This window comes from Mytilus californianus, unplaced genomic scaffold (assembly GCF_021869535.1).
Source record: "Mytilus californianus isolate M0D057914Y unplaced genomic scaffold, xbMytCali1.0.p SCAF_8, whole genome shotgun sequence".
Classification (NCBI taxonomy): Eukaryota; Metazoa; Mollusca; class Bivalvia; order Mytilida; family Mytilidae; genus Mytilus; species Mytilus californianus.
In genome coordinates this window covers 23849072-23866038 of record NW_026262734.1, presented here as the reverse complement: position 1 = coordinate 23866038, position 16967 = coordinate 23849072, and the positions used below count along the sequence as shown (strand labels likewise).

Sequence of the window (16967 nt, the reverse complement as noted above, 5' to 3'; positions counted from 1 at the left end):
AATTTATCCTCATTTCCCCCCCCCCCCCCCCCAAACGTCATCTCGGATAGCCTATTATTACAGAACCTACCTATTGTATTTATTGTTAGTTTGTTTTCGTTCTGAACATGCATGTAATATTTGCCACTGGACGTTAAGCAACCACCAATCAATCAATCTATATTATTCGAAGAGTTATGTGTAATTTTAATCGTTTTCTTCATCGTATATCTGCATAACTATGGTAAAAAGATAAACGTGAACTTGAAAGCAAACCAACAACAACCTCTGTAACAAAAAATACGCAGGGAAATCTAGATGTAACTATTCAGGTAAAACATGTTTTTTTTCCATGGAAAGTTTTAGCACCGGCAATTAGCTGATTCTTTTATTTATTTTATTAAATTCTGAGCACTCGAGAGCACCTCCTCTGTTCAATGGATAACATTCTCATCACAACTAACGAGAATGTAACGAATCTTCTAAGAATAGGGAAAAATAATAATTTGGAATAAAACATGGTGCTGTATTGAGATCTGGTAAATGATCAACTAATATTGACAGTTATGGTATATATGCTAAACTATTTAACTCTGTTCTCTAGATTTTAGCGTATTTTTGTGTATGTGTCCAGAAATTTTGTAACGATTTTGTCCATCATCGGTCCACTGTTGGAAATAAATGCCCTCTGATCTTTTATACGGAAATCTGCATAAACAAGAATAGAATAGACATCACGAGAGGGTCTGGATGGGGTATATGTAATAGGGAATAATGACAGAAAATAAAGATCAGGGAAAATCAACGAAAAAATAAAGAATAGGGAATAATGGTGTGCTAAATTATAAAGAACAGAGAATAATGTAGTGTTTAAAAGAATATAGAGATATTCAATTCATTGATTGATTGTTATGTACTTAACGTCCAGTGGCATATATTTCATGCATATCCAGGACGAGAACAAATTAACAAAGAATACATTAAGTAGGATATGCAAGATTGGGTTCTACCGGGATGAAGGCGGGAAATATGGACTGCGACTGTTAAATATAGGTATGTTTGAAAGGAACTGAGAAATTTTGTCTTGTAACTGACTACCTACGGACTCCTAATCTAGAGAGTTGTTTCGAGGGTTCTTTAACGCACAGAGAGCTTGACACTCTTTCTACACGAGGAATCGGATTTAACTGTCCAATTCCGACCGGACGTGGCTGCGTATTTATACATTCCTCACAGCCAAACGGACGCCTATTCTAGCAAGGATTATTATGCCGGACTGGCCATATTTCTATACCCCAGTCAACTCTAGAAAAGAGAAATAATGGGCCAAATAACAAGAATAGAGAAAAATGACTTATAAATTAAGGAATACAGAATAATTAAGAAATATCATGAACCTGCGGCTTCTCCTGAATATATTTATAAACATCGATTTTGAATTTTTCCCGCTTCTAATCTTTAACAACGAGTAGGCGCTTAATTATACATGTGTTTAGCTGACATAATATTACATTTAAATAATTCAGATAAACAAGTTCAATACACATTACTCCATTATACACATACATGTAAACATGCCTGTTGTGCAGGTGACAACTAGTCTTACTAACGAACAGATACCTAAAGATTTTGCAAAGAAATTTTCTGTGTTTCTTGCCGAGACCTTGGACAAGCCAATCGAGGTAGATATTTATATATAAATACAAGAACTTTTACCTGTGAATTATACATTGTGCCCGCCCCTTTTTTTATTTATTGACCGATTTTTGTACTCCGAAGACCACATTTGATGAAATTAGATTTTTTCGTCAAGTTTTTATAGTAATTAACTAACTTTACCTTAATCCGACAGACTCTGAAAACTGAATAATTATTCTTAGATTTGTAGGATATAGTGAGATAAATTGCCTCCAATGTTATGGCTTGAATTGATTTTTACTAAAAACAAATGTGACAGTTAAGTTTATTTTGAATATCAATTTTGAAAGGACGAGTGCATTGCATTTTTAGCCATGCAAGAGATACTGATCCAACAGGCAAATTATGTGGTTACTTACGCAACTGATTTTATCATACTTTCTATCTAAAATCGAGCAAAATCAATATACAGTTGTTGATCTATTTTTGACGCTATAACACCGTCACCGTGGGGTCAGTTGAGGAGATTCTATCGAAACAGTTTGAATAAGGAAGATATTTTCTTTGAACATTGTCTATTTAAGTGTTCTTGACCCCGGTCGTAACCATTGACCCCCCGACATTTCTGGCTACAGGCTTGTTTTACAAGTATTGTTCATTTTATTTTACACTGTATACAATGTAGCTACTCAGTTATGTTGAACAGCTTCTTATTCAGACTTTCATAAAACTTTTATAATATATGCATCTTCATTTAACCCTAACCTTTACAATAATGTCATGTAAATCATCTTCTCTTTCAGAAGATAACAGTAGTAATCAGCTGTGATGCTTTAGTTTGTAATGCTGGAGACGAACCCTTACCTTTACAATAATGTCATGTAAATCATCTTCTCTTTCAGAAGATAACAGTAGTAATCAGCTGTGATGCTTTAGTTTGTAATGCTGGAGACGAATCGCCGTTCTTGCTGATGTCAATCATATCCATCGCGAGATTTAACGAGAAAGATAATCCAGACTATACGGACAAAATTGTTAACTTTGTAAAGGAAGAAACAAAACTACCTGGAAACAAGTATGACTTTAATTACAGCATAGGCTGCTTTATTTTAGTTTTATAGAATTTATGAATGCTTTCCTGCCCACAGGCGATGGGTTCAGGATTTAGATTTTTTTTCATTAATTACTTTTCACTGAATATTAAATTTTCTATATTTTATACCACATACTTAACCCTTCTATGTTTCAGTGTCCTACATTGTTTTGAGTGAACGTATCAACTCCTATAATCCCTTATTTTACAGTCCATACTAAAAATGTTGTTTTTAAATTGAATATTAAATTCAAACAATGAAAAAAGTATATCGAAGTCCTGTACTGAAGGCCCTTCAAACTGGGAAAGGAGGCGTTTTCAGAATTTTAATCCCGTGGAAAGTATGATCAAAAGATGTATGATTGATTGATTGCTGCTTACTAAACGTTAAATGGGAAATAAAGTTCATGCATAATAAGGACGAAAACAAATGAAGAATTAATGCAGTAAGTAGGTTATGTAAGGTAGGCCGACTGGGTTTAAGGGCGGTTAAATTCTTTAAGCAAGTTGCCTCCCGATTTAAATATATATTTATACCCCCGCTTTAAAAAAATGTGGGGTATACTGTTTTACCTCTGTCTGTCCGTCCATCCATCCGTCCATCTATCCGTCCATCCGTCAGTCTATCCTTCAGTCCGTCCGTCCGTCCCATGAATATTTTTCGTCGCATCTTTCTCAGGAACTACATTACAAGGATTTCTGAAATTTGGTTTCAGGGTTTATATGAGTCAGCTATACCGAGTGATACGTTTTAAGATTCATCACTCAACAACGTCCTGTTTACCTTATACTTTAACGGGGCGGGGGTATCATAAGTGAGCAGTAGCTCACAGATTCACTTGTTTTATCTGAATACATAATCTATTAAGTTTGTATACAAATAAACACAACTAGCAATAAGTTTAATAAATATGATTTACTATCTATTAATATATATTAAAATTTATGCAAATACATTATATATATTTAATTCGCTGGCTGATTTCAGAAAAATCTATACGGACACTAAGTCTTATATAGTCATTAAAATTTTTAGACACCCGAATCATCTTCATTGGGTAAAGACTGCAGTCTGCAGGTTTTCATCAGAACACTATTTGTTGTTTCAGTATTAATACATCAATATACTAGAAGTTGATTGAATGTAGCTTGTTTAACGTACAATGGAATGAATATTCAAGACGAACAATTTTCTAGAGTTGACCAGTCATAACAAGACCAACCAAATAGGCATGTGGAAAAAATCGTTCGCAATCCATTTTTTTTTAAACACTGAAATTGTGACTATTTTACAACGTTTATTATTGTTGAATAAACGAATTCTAAAGCGGATAACTCTGATGAACATATAAAGAAATAATATTTCTTTGTTTTAGGGTACAGATTGTTTATACAGATCTTCAACCGCACATGGTTGGTAAAGGGAAATGAAGAAAACATATATTTATAATACAAACTACAAAATAAACAGATTATAATATGTATGACTTTAACCTTGATTGTCATGTTTTAAACTCTTACTTATACTAATTAACACTAACACGTGTAGAATATTATAATTTTGTTTTATCCAGAAAAAATTTTGTTAAACTTTCAATCAAAATAAACGAATTTGACTATTTTATATGTGATTGATTGATTGGCTATTGCCTTACGCCACGCCACGTCAGCGCGAAACGTATATATATAAGATTGCCACACAGCATCGTTCAAGCATGTGGAACAAAAACTTAAATCTCTGCAATTTATGAATAACAGCGTGTTCTTACTTACTTAATACTGTACTTTAATACTGTCATGGACGCCAATTGGCGTTAAGGACAGCAACGAAGATCTTTCACTTCAGTCTGTCGGTCGTTGGCAGTAATTTCTGTAGAGTGCCCCATATCTGTTGATGTTGACTTAGTTCTGTCTATTCGCCCTCATTTCATCTAGGTCTTACTTTATATTTTTTACCTTCTGTGGTCTAGTGAAATTTTGTCTTTTTGGTATCTCTCTCTTTTCGTAGGACATTGCCACAATCCATTCCAGCGTGTTTTGGTTATGATAGTGACAATATCCTCTTGTTGGCATATGGTGAGAAGGTTTTGGTTCGAGATTGTTTGTGTCAAAAGATTAGCAAAATCCCTCTCTGTCTATTGGTGTAAAGAAAGTGTGTTTTTGGTCGTGATCTGTCATCCTCCAACAATCTGATCCGTACAAAAGTACAGGCAAGATACAGCTGCTGTCAAGTTTGAGTTTGGGGTGGATGGTTATGTTGCCAAGATCGCCATACAGCTTGCAGGTTGTTAAAAGCTGGCCTTGCCTTAGATCGTCTTCTTTTGGTGTCAGATTCTGCCACATCATCGGTATTAACAGTGCTGCTTATAAGTAGATGTGAAAGTGTCAACACGTGTTGATGTTTTTTTTTCATTCAGTAAAACCGACATTAGTTTCAAAATGATTGAGCCTGAAGAATAATGAATATTTTTTAATTAACAACTGAAATGGTCAATCAAAGGGGGGGGGGAGGGGGTTAACCCATGTTCCTGTCGCACCTTTAAAGTCTAAACATGGGTGTAATACTAATATTATTTTACATTTTACAAAGCTGATACAGCATTCCTATCGTGGTAGGCAAATGCTATTTACTATGTTATTCAGTTTAGTTGTAAGATAAAACGTGTAGATATGTAGGAAATGGAGGATGGATTTAAATTTTGTATTGGAAAAAGTCTTAAGAAAAGTTAGAATTGATTATGCCAACATTCGTCTAAGTAACAACGAACCTTCCAAATGCTGCAATACCTGTCGACTTTGAAAGACAGTTTCCTAGTAGTAGCTATCTAGAATAACAATCAGTCCACAGAATGACCGTTTACTTAAACAAGGGAAAAAACCGGCACATAATTTGGAGATCATGCAGGGTCACAATGCTCTCGCATGATATCTACAGCAAGCCAGCGAAGGTATCTCAGATGGCAAGTCACAAAATTCGAGACATAGGCATGCGGCTCAAACTATTTTTATAAAGCTTTATATTTCAGCGGGGCGAAGATCTAGATGCATCATACCTTGTATACCAAGCATTATGTTACGAGGTTTCCGTCTGTCATATGCACAGTGACTTTGATCTCATTTTCATGGTTCAGCGACTGCTTAAATCAAAGTGATAGAAATCACTCATGGAAAGATTGGGAGAACAGTTTTGATAATTTCAATTCATATTTAGGTATGGCGTGGACAAAAAAAAAAGAACATCAAAGCGCTATTGCTGACAATTGCATTAACTGTAGGTCTTTAGAAGGATAAGCACTTTTTCAGTAGATAAAATGAGCTAAATGTGAATCAATGGTAGCGGGTCCTTTAATTTGCACAACAATTTTGTTTAAATTGCAATTTCATTTCTTAACAAAATAATGTTCCCTGTTACATGTTTCACCTTTTACGCTTTAGGGAGCTACCATTTGATTTTTATGGGGGAGGGCTAGGATGAAATTTGAAAAAAAGGCAGGACAGGAGTTTTGAGTAAAAAAAAAGGCAGGATGAGCAACTTGGCAAAAAAAAAAGGCAGGATGACAATTTATGTAAAAAAAGTCAGGACAACTAATGAAAAAAAAAGAAGGCAGGACCGAATAGAGTGAAAAATAAAAAGGCAGGACAGAGATTACAACTAAAAAAAAAAGCAGGACACAATTTTTCATCCTAGCCCCCCCCCCCCCCCCCCCCCATAAAAATCAAAATGTAGCTCCCTTATCTTAAGAAACAGAAGTTATTACCAATGAAGATTCTTTTAATACAGTTAATCAATTATCCTTGTAGGAAATGGGACCAACAGATAGACTTGAAGCTAAGATACTTTTTCATTGTCTCCAAAAATTAATCTTAAAAGGTTGTTTTGAGTGCATTTTGTAAGTTGAAAAATACTATTTTACTCCTCTAAGAATTGCTTATTGATTTTGAAAACAATTATCATGATTATATGACACTGAAGATTAAAAGTTGTAGCATGTATTCTAATTCAATTCATAATTTAATATTTTCCAGAAAGGGCATTGAAAATGTAGTTTATCAACACATACAAATTAAAAAACTTATTTTATTGAAAATTGCAAAAATACATTTCCTGTATTCAAATGATTAAAATTGTTAAAAGACATTTGATAGGGAATAAAAAAAATCAACTAAAAAAAATGTGGCTTGCTAGAAATTTTACTTACTGTTTCAAGCCAATCACCGATAAGTGTAACCTAAAGTTTGATTGATTACAGTTGACATGGTTTACTATTGCACATATTTATAAAGTAAATCATAGACCTTACTTGAATACCTTTTTTATATTTAGTTTTCATATTTTGTCTTTTCTTTAAAAAAAAGATCTTGTTAATCCTTAATCATTTATCTTTCAGACATAATTTACAGAATCACTTTATGTAGTCTAGATCAAAAGTAATAGGCACTGAATAAATCTATCATTTCTATATATATCAAGTACATTTTGTGTATTCAATGAGGTCAAGTATTTGTGTATTGGGAAATATAATGAATGTTTGTTTAATTATGTAAGACTGAGGTTGATAAGTAATTTGGTTAATATGATTGGCATTTAAGGAGGTGTGACATTGAAATTAAAGCCCAACCTTGTCTCCTAATGTTTGGTCAAATTGGAAATCATGGCAGTTGTCAGTCATACTGTTATTGTATCATTACTCTTTCTTAATCAAAATGACAAAAATAGTCTGCAAATTGACAAAACTTAAAGACATACATACTTGAATGTACTGCTCCAAAGATATAACCCTAATTTTTCACAGTTCATATGTACACAGACATAAGAAATATAAGGAACTATATTTCAGTGTGTATTCATTTTGTAGATTTAGTAGCTAACCTGTGCGACTTCTTGTTTTGGAGGAAGGTGCCTTAGAAAAGACTTGGAACAATAGTTCCAAACTTTCCAAAATAGTTTGTTTGTCATGTGAATTTCTCACTTCTCATGAGTTATAGGATATCTATGTTTGGTATATGTGATCCTAGAAGGGTCTTCATGTCACGATTGTGTGTCAGAAATGATTCACCTGACATAGAACTGATTTCGTGTATCATTGATAAAAGTAAAGATTTCGTGGTAAAGTCTGTATCTCAGATACTATAAGCAGTATTAGTATTACTGTAGGTTAACTATATTTGGTGTATGGAATGATTATAAAGAGTACATGTCCGTCTGACATTGTTCATCTGACCTTGACCTCATTTACATGGATCATTGTTCAATATACTCGAAGTATTACCTTTTTCTTAAAGACTTTCAACATAAATTCAATCATGATCAGTAAAGCAAGGGGTTCTCATGGCTCTGTTTAACCCGTCAGGTCTTCAAGCACATGCCCTGTAAAAATATGATAAGACATATTCTTGGGATTTTATCTAAAAAAAACAAAATTTTGAATAACTGTATTTTATATTTTTTATTCAATTTTTAGTATTAAACATTGACCTTGAATTTTGACTCATTGATCCCAAAATCCCATTCCCAGTAACCTCAATCTATACAAATGTTATTTCAACCAACTTGGGGAAACTTAAGTTGCTATCAATAAACCATTTAAAAAAATCTATTAATAGTAAGCGACCTTGAACTTTGGCATATTGACTCCCCAAAGATAGGCTTTTCACTTTCTCTTTATCTTACATTTATATAAGTTTCATTCCAACTAACCAAGGGAAACTTGAGTTGCAATTCTGAAACCATGTTGCCAAAAAAAAACAACAACAATGTATGTAATAAGTTACCTCAAACTTTGATCTACTGAACCAATATAATTCTTCCTCTTCTTAATATCTTAATCAAAGAGCTGAAAGCTCTGAGGAAAAATGACGCAAGTGTCTCTAACAGTCCAGGCGATTATTGTTATTCGTAATATTCTTCAAACTTGTAATATTACGACAAATAGTAATATTACAGCTTTGTGTAATATAAGGCCTATATTACTCAATGGCGTAATAATCAATATTACGAATATCTGTAATATAGTTTTTCTATCTTACGAATATTTGTAATATACGATTAAATGGCTGTTTCATAAATTTCGACGTGTCTTATCATGACACCAAGTAGTCTTTCTAAAAGAAATACACACGGTAATCATTTTTACATATGCAGAAAATTTTGTTTCAAAGCCGAAACAAAATGTTTACAAAATTAATGACTTTCTTACGCAATGTCCTAACTAACAACTGAAGTTTGAACAAACTGTTTATATCTCTAATCTTAAAACTAATTTTCTGTGAAAGAATAACATTTTCTCTTGCCAGAAACGTTTTCTGTGTTGTGCTTTAAATGCTAGTATTGCGTCGAAAAATCTTTAAAGAAACATGTGTATCGATTCCCAAACCATATTTCAATGGAGACAACTCTTGGTCGCTTAGAAGTGGTTGAATAATAAAAATCGTTGTCTCCCTTAAAATTGATCTAACGCACTTGAAATTTCACTGTTAAACAGTAGCTGAAAAAATTAGGACAAATCTGATAAACTGAATTGATTTCAAGTTATTTTTGGAATATTAAAACAATATTACATATCACAGAAATATAAAGAGATGTGCATGACATCTTGCACACACGACGAAGGGAATCATGTCCTATGTAATAATATAATCAGGAGAAATTAAAGATTTTCCGCAATAAAATATGTTAGGCACCGACTTTTTTTTGTTATTAGGGAGGGACATTTTCTGATTAGAATATATATAAAACAATAGATGACTTTTTAATTTTGTGTTTGATTTTCAATGACAAAGCCTTGATCCCTCACCTTTATTCTATTCTTACGTATACGCCGCTAATAGTTTCGTAATTTGAATTTGTCCTTTTGTATATAAGCGGTGCTACCCAAAAGAAAAATGAAGATGTTTTTCTGGGAAATTTTTTTGTAAAAGATTGGAGACGCAGTTGTAAATTTTCTTTTAACCTGGTTCGCACTCGTTAACCCAGCTGTCCTTCTGTATTCTTTCATTAAGGTTTGGATAAAAACTGTCATAAAACATTTAAGACACAACAAAATAAGTCTTTGTATTTAAAATAATTGTTTTCTATTACAAAATACGAAAAAAAATGATTTGACGATTTCAATTAGCTTATATTCTTATTTCTATTGATGAATATTTTACATATTGTGTGTTGAGAATGATATATGATTTGTTTTGATTTTTGTTAACAAGACTTGTAAAGTTATTCCCCTCCCACAAAAACCACACACACAAAACGGAAAAAAAGAAACAACGGCATACCGTAAAACCTGGTATGGTAAGATGATATGGTTAGTGGTTTGGTACAAATCCTACCATGACGTGGAATGTAACGATGGTATCATGGTATTGCATGGTCATAAGGCATATACTACAATACCATAGTTAAATAAAATACTTATTGTAAAATATGTACGGGTTATGTTCTTCATGATGGTATGATACTAAACCCCTAACGGGAGGGATTGTACTTGATTTTCATATGATGAAGACATAATCTTTTAATCAATTTAATTGAGGTTTGGAACTGGCATGTCAGTAACTGCTAGTAGTCCTTTGTTCATTTATGTATCATTGTCATTGGTGGCCTTCGGCTGTTGTCTGCTCTTTAGTCGGGTTGTTGTCTCTTTGACATATTCCCCATTTCCATTCTCAATTTTATTTAGTAATAAACTAAACTCATGTTTAATCTCCATGATATTGATAGCAGAGATTGAACTTGATAATAACTTGTTGAACTCATATACCCAGTTAAAAAAAATCAAACATCAGAATGGTAATAAATGTGGAATTCGGGATACTCCCGTATATATTCATGATTCACAAGGGTTCCTATGAAGATAATAAATAACATATTATGTACTCTAAAAAAGGTGCACAGATAACTTTAAAATGCACGGTGGTATTTGTACCATACCATTTGTGTATATATGTAACGATTGGATTTGTACATAACCATTATATTGATTACAATATCACATATCATACCACTGTACCATACCATGTTTTAAAGTATGCCCCTAAAATGCATCAGACGGATTAAATAAAAAAGTACTCATTATCGCAGCTACATCTCGTCACTCTAAATACGTTTTGACACTTGTTTTGAATTGGTGATCAACTTCTTACTTACTACAACACATAATATGGGATTGCAAAATGATAGATTTCAATAATTTAGGAGGGGCTCTTCAGCAAAGCAACCATATGTTATCAATGTAAGATATAAAGTTTCAAATAATGACATCTTGGTTTAAATACAATTATTGAAATAATACACATCAATTATATCACTTGATACCTTTAGTTTTAGTTGGGTTCGTATTGCTCAGTCTTGGATTTTCTATGTTGTTTGGTTACTGTTGTTTGACTGTAACTGTTACTGTTACTGTTACTGTTCATCTTTTTTTCTGTTTTAGCCATGGGGTTGTCAGTTTTTTTTTCGACTTGTGAGTTTGTCCCCTTGGTGTCCTTCCCCCCTCTTTTAGAACTTTATTCGTGTGTTGTATGTTTCTTATGTACATGTATATAACTGTAATTTATGTTATATTTACTATTTAACCCTTCAAGTTTTACTGTAATTATCAATAAATTATTGTTTTTTTTTAATAATCCTAACTAAAAGAATTATTCAGACACTAGTCTAGGTCTGTAATAAAAATTGTGTTTATACAAGAAGAATATTGATTGATTGATTGGTATTTAATTTAACACCACTTTCAACACTATTGTGCTATAAAAAAGTTCTGTAGGAAAACTGACAATCCTAGTCAATTAAGATTGGAGTCGAGTGCACCTGCTCTGGCTAGTGATACAGTAGTTCGACTACTTAGACCACTTGGCATAAAAGCCCCCTACAAGAAAATTAATCAAAGCACCAAGGACGCTATAGGCAGTTAATTAAAAAACTAAAGGCAAACTTGGCAGAAGTTAAGATGAATATTGTGGAAGAATTGGTGAAAATATTTATCTCAGCTATTTCCCAAGTTTCAAATAATGTTTGTACCGTAATGTTTCCGCTATCCAATCCTACCACTTTCAAAAGTTATTTCTAATTCATTTTTTAAAGATTCAATGTCTGAGATTATGCACATACACTGTCCCATGTTAGGGGAGAGTTTTGTGCCAGCTAACATGTTTAACCCGCCACATTCTGTATGTACCTGTCCATAGTGAGGACCCAGTAATTTGGTGATTGTTGATGGTTGCTGTATATCATATTTATTTTTCATAATTGTTTTGTACATAAATCAGGCTGCTAAGTTTTATTGTTTTACATTTGTCATTTCATGGTCGTTTATAGCGAAGTTAGACGAAGTTAAAATTACCGCCAACTGAGACTGAATATTCCTGCGCTTTTTGCCATTTGGCAAATGTAAACGACTTGTAATTGGAGATTTTTGGCGATGGAATAATACATACAATTGTTCTTTGACATCTTAGCCTAAAGCACAAGGGATAATAAATTACATAAGGAGCACTACTTCCTATGTGCAACTTCAAAACTTTTGGGTGGTTCGACCATCATTTAAGGTTTTTCTGGTCATATTTTTTGTATTCCAGAATTAAAAGTATGAAAAAATTGTTCAATTAGTTATAAATAACATAATAGCCAGCTAGATAATAACAATGGCACCTATTTCAGCATTTATTGGGTAGAACACAAATCTAGGGTGCTAGCATAAGGCAACTTAACTGCCTAAAATCGGTTTAATGTTTTGGGGGAAACGCATCAAAAAGTGTTCCATTAGAATAATTTAAGAAAAATTCGTAAAGGGTTACGTGAAACCCTGTGTTTCGCCCACGGTTGCTGCTGTCCGATTGAAAAAAGTGTAATGTTGACTTAAAGTGAGTTTGTTTATCAGTAAAATACAGAATTTAAAAAAAAACTTTGTCTTCGGATGCTATTTCTTGAAGATTAGCTTATGAATAAGTTTAATGACAATCCATCATTTTTTACAAACTTATCATGTCCAGACTGTCTGTATATATATATATATGTTGTCTGCTCTATGGTCGGGTTGTTGTCTCTTTGACACATTCCCCATTTCCATTCTCAATTTTATTAACTATTAAACTAAGTCCATCTATCAGAAAATACTGAAAAAGAAAAAATATTTTCAAACGTTTGTTTCATACATTTTAAAAATCTTAATTATAAAAAAAAAGCTTCTGTCAAAGTTTCATAAATTTCTATGAAGGTTTAACAAAGCATTTGATGTGTAACAAACTTCAACCCATACTGTATCTACTTGTTAACTGCAAAACTAAGTCCATTTTTCAGTAAATTACGGAAAATGAAAATATATATTATCAAAATTTGTTCTGGATACTGTTCTGTGGTCATTTAAAAGATTCTGTCCACATTTCATAAAATTTCATGAAAGTTTTACAAAATAATTGAATACTGAAAACTTCAACCTGAGACTGAATCTGAATGTTAAGTGTAAAAAAAATAGTCCATTTATCAGTAAAATACGGAAAAACGTTTTGCTCTTGATACTGTATTTTGGTCATGCACAGCTTCTTTCCAAATTTCATAAAAATTCTGTGAAGGTTTGACTAAGTTATTGATGACTGAAAAGCTTTAACTTCAGTCGGGCTGAATCTTAATAGTAAGTGAAATAAAAACTAAGTCCTATTCCATTTATCAGTAGAATACGGAAAATGAAAAAAAATATTTTCAAATTTTGCTCTGGAAACAGTTACTCTTTTCACAAAAAATCTTCAGAGTAAAAGTACTCGTAAGTCATAAACATTTTAGTATAACTTACGACCAATTTTTAATCTTAAGACTTTGTTGGGAAAAGAGTCGCTGTATTTTGGTAATAAATAAGCTTCTGTCCAACTTTTATAAAATTCCATGAAAGTTATTGAAGTCTAAATAAACTTTAACCACAGACAGAAAGACACGGATAACTAAGAGCAGCTTAGTCCCAAGTCAGGAGCCTGTAATTCAGTGGTTGTCGTTTGTTTATGTGTTACATATTTGTTTTTCGTTCATTTTTTGTACATAAATTAGGCCGTTAGTTTTCTCGTTTGAATTGTTTTACATTGTCATTTCGGGGCAATTTATAGCTGACTGTGCGGTATGGGATTTGTTCATTGTTGAAGGCCGTACGGTGACATATAGTTGTTAATTTCTGTGTCATTTGTTTTCTTATGGAGAGTTGTTTCATTGGCAATCATACCACATCTTCTATTGTATAGTTAGCTTACGGGCATGTTTTTGATATTTCTATGGATTGTAAAGTATATATTACGAAATGTTGCTATTCATCAAAGCTTTAACGTGTTAGTTACGACCTGTTAACGTGTTGTTAAGAATAGTTACGAGATAGTATTACGAGTATTTACGAGCCCATACGATTTTGTAGCTTGTATACCTTACCCCAAATCGTAAACAGTACGCAAGAATGCGTAAAGAGACGTATCTAATAGTAGTATTAACTACACATAAAGTGCTCGTGATAACTCATAGCAATCCATAAAGCCACCGTAAGACGAACCGAAAGAAATCGTAAGCAACATAAGCACTCGTAATAATCCATCAATAATTCGTAAACAAATCGTTAAAAAAAATTACAAGTCATTTACGGATTTGTGTAAGTAGTGAACATATGGTTGCATGCCTGTGTTGCGAGCGGTTTTCGCCTGGTGTACGATACCTACGGAAGGTTAAATTCGGAAAAATCGATCCATGCTTAATCGTGAAAAGATTTTTCTCTCCTTTCATGATCCTTAAGAGTGTCTGCGAGTTGTTGTGAGTTCTAATGAGTTATTTAAGGGTATCAGCGAGTTATTCCCGGATGCTAACGATTGACTACGAGTTAGCAAATCGTAAGGACACGTAAGAAACATCCGTGTACATGTATGTGAGGGGGCATTTACAAGTTTTCGACGGTTCTCAACGACGACGGATGCCAATGGACCACCAAAACACATTTAGATATTTTGTCTAGATGAGCTAAATATAAGAATGACATATTGGGATGCAATAATTCCATGTACATTGCAAGTCAAATAATTTCTTCAATTGGAAAAAAATAAGCAAGTATCTCCAAAAAATAACAAGAACTATCTGTTAACTCGTATAATTTTGCATACCGATTATAAATACAATACCTTTAAATTGGTGCAAGTATATGCGATCTAACATACTTGCAATGATATATTAGAAATACCGAAAAGAATGAATTCAAAACTGTTTGAAATAATTTGTTATTCCGGAAAGCGGGACCAAGCATATTACTAATGTTATACTTTACACTAAAATCACTAAAGCAAGGAGCATTTTTGTTTGATAAATATTGCGGCACCATATATATCTAGGAGCTTACATCATGGAAAAGTCATATCGATTCTTTACTTTGACTTAATACGTTAAATATGATAAAATACAGATTATATATACACGCGCTAAAAATATATTTGCATTTGCAATTGGGAAATGTCTATGACAGGTTCTATAGTATTATTTTACTACGACGAGCACGGGTACTCTGTCTAGATCATTATGTAAAAAAAAATTACAAATACACCACAGAAGGCTACAAAAGTCACGGAAAAAGGGACATGGGTGTTCCTTTTCTGGCGGCGTTGGCAGCGACGGTCGAGGATGAGTCAAAAATTATTTAGTTTTCGGCTTTAGTCAGTTTGATAGGAACTACTTGATCAATGATATTTGTTTTACAAAGTTGCATTAGTATCAGTTCATGTCAGCTATTTCGAGCCCCTAACCCCTAGGTCAAGGTCTGGCGAATTTTAATTAGTAAGCAATTTTCGATGTTTAAGATGCCTGCTTAAGTGAGTTTGATAGGAACGACTTGTGATAGATCACTGACATTTTCTATAAAGTTGCAATACAATCAATACTTATCAATTTAACTTAGAGACTATTTTGACTGAGGCCGTGCCCCTATGTCGTGGTTTTGAATTGAGAAGCAATTTTCAATGTTAGCTTCTTTTCTGCTTAAGTCAGTCTGATATATATGAACTACTTGTGAAAGACCAATAACATTTTCCACAGAGTTGTATTACTATCAGTACATACCAGTTTGACGACTATTTCGAGGCCCTGTCCACTAGGTCATTGTCAAGCGACTTTGAACTGATTTGATTCTAAATTTCTACAAATAGGTGAAACATTTCTTTGTGTAAACAGTTTTTTTGACGATGAAGCTTAAAAGTCTCAAGCTAATGCTGGAAAGTCGAACGCTGACGAATTTAATTACTGAAATTTAAAGTTTATCGCTGGGGCTGTATAGTCTTGCTCTAAAGATGTTGGGATCAGCGCTGCAGATGAATTGTACAGCGCTGAAGAATTAAAATCTAGCTCTGACGATATTGCGATCAGGACTGACGATTTAATGTCCAGCGCTGATGATGTTAAGTGTAGCGCTGAAGATATAAAGTGCAGCGCTGAAGCTGTGAACTCAAGCGCTGCAAATATAAAATTGATCGCTGTAGATGTATTTAAAATCTAGCGATGGAGATGGAAAGACTGGCGCTACAGATGTAAAATGAGCGGTGGAGATAAAGTTCAGCGTTAAATATATAAACCCCAGCGCTGAAAATGTAATGTCTAGTGCTGGAGATTTAAAAGTCTAGAGCTCGAAATAGAAGCATGGTGCTCTAAATGTAACGTCTAGCGCTCGGTAATTAAATTTAGTTTTTAAAACTGCAATGTATATTTAGTAGTTATATAAAATCCACTGTCCGAGTTTATACCGTGTTCACTTATCACACCGTTTGTTAAAAAACAAATAGTAAAAATCCAAAAGTATTTTGTCGGATGATTGCTGTTTCATCGATGTGTACACACACCTCCTTTTATTTAGATCTGAATTATGAACTAAATTCAAAGAAATATTTTTAATATTCTAAAAGGTCCTGTGTATGAGAAGTCACCTTAAACAAATTTGTAAATAAAGAAATAAGAAATGCATTTGTTATAATATAATTGTGAGATCAAGAGATCTTTATATATAACATGTTTTGGATGGCATTTCCCAGTACAAAATCTTGTGTAAAACCCATATGTTTTACACCAAAACGAAATTGTTCTCCAAATTATATTCACGTATACAAACACTTTGTTTTATTTTGAGACTAAGCGGGAAATATAACTGCTTTAACCTAACTAACATGATTATTTAGATGGTGTCGAAAATCGTTAAACGATTAGGGCGAAAGAAGCGGGAAATATAACTGTAAGCTATACATAACATGCTGATTATGCATTTCTCAC

The 16967-nt window shown here is 33.1% G+C and overlaps 1 protein-coding gene across 1 annotated transcript; it reads left to right on the top strand.

The window, feature by feature from the left end:
- Positions 1–1502: 1502 nt before the first annotated feature.
- LOC127713122 (uncharacterized) lies at positions 1503–4334 on the top strand. Its single transcript, XM_052219753.1, has 3 exons — positions 1503–1661; positions 2520–2692; positions 4087–4334. The coding sequence occupies exons 1-3, from the start codon at positions 1554–1556 to the stop codon at positions 4139–4141; spliced, it is 336 nt and encodes a 111-aa protein (XP_052075713.1). The 5' UTR covers positions 1503–1553; the 3' UTR covers positions 4142–4334.
- Positions 4335–16967: the final 12633 nt, after the last annotated feature.

Coding starts and splice junctions, on each gene's coding strand:
- LOC127713122 (XM_052219753.1), top strand. CDS start 1,554: ATGCCTGTTGTGCAGGTGACAACTAGTCTTACTAACGAACAGATACCT. Junction 1,662..2,519: donor CCTTGGACAAGCCAATCGAG/GTAGATATTTAT, acceptor CTTCTCTTTCAG/AAGATAACAGTAGTAATCAG. Junction 2,693..4,086: donor ACAAAACTACCTGGAAACAA/GTATGACTTTAA, acceptor TCTTTGTTTTAG/GGTACAGATTGTTTATACAG.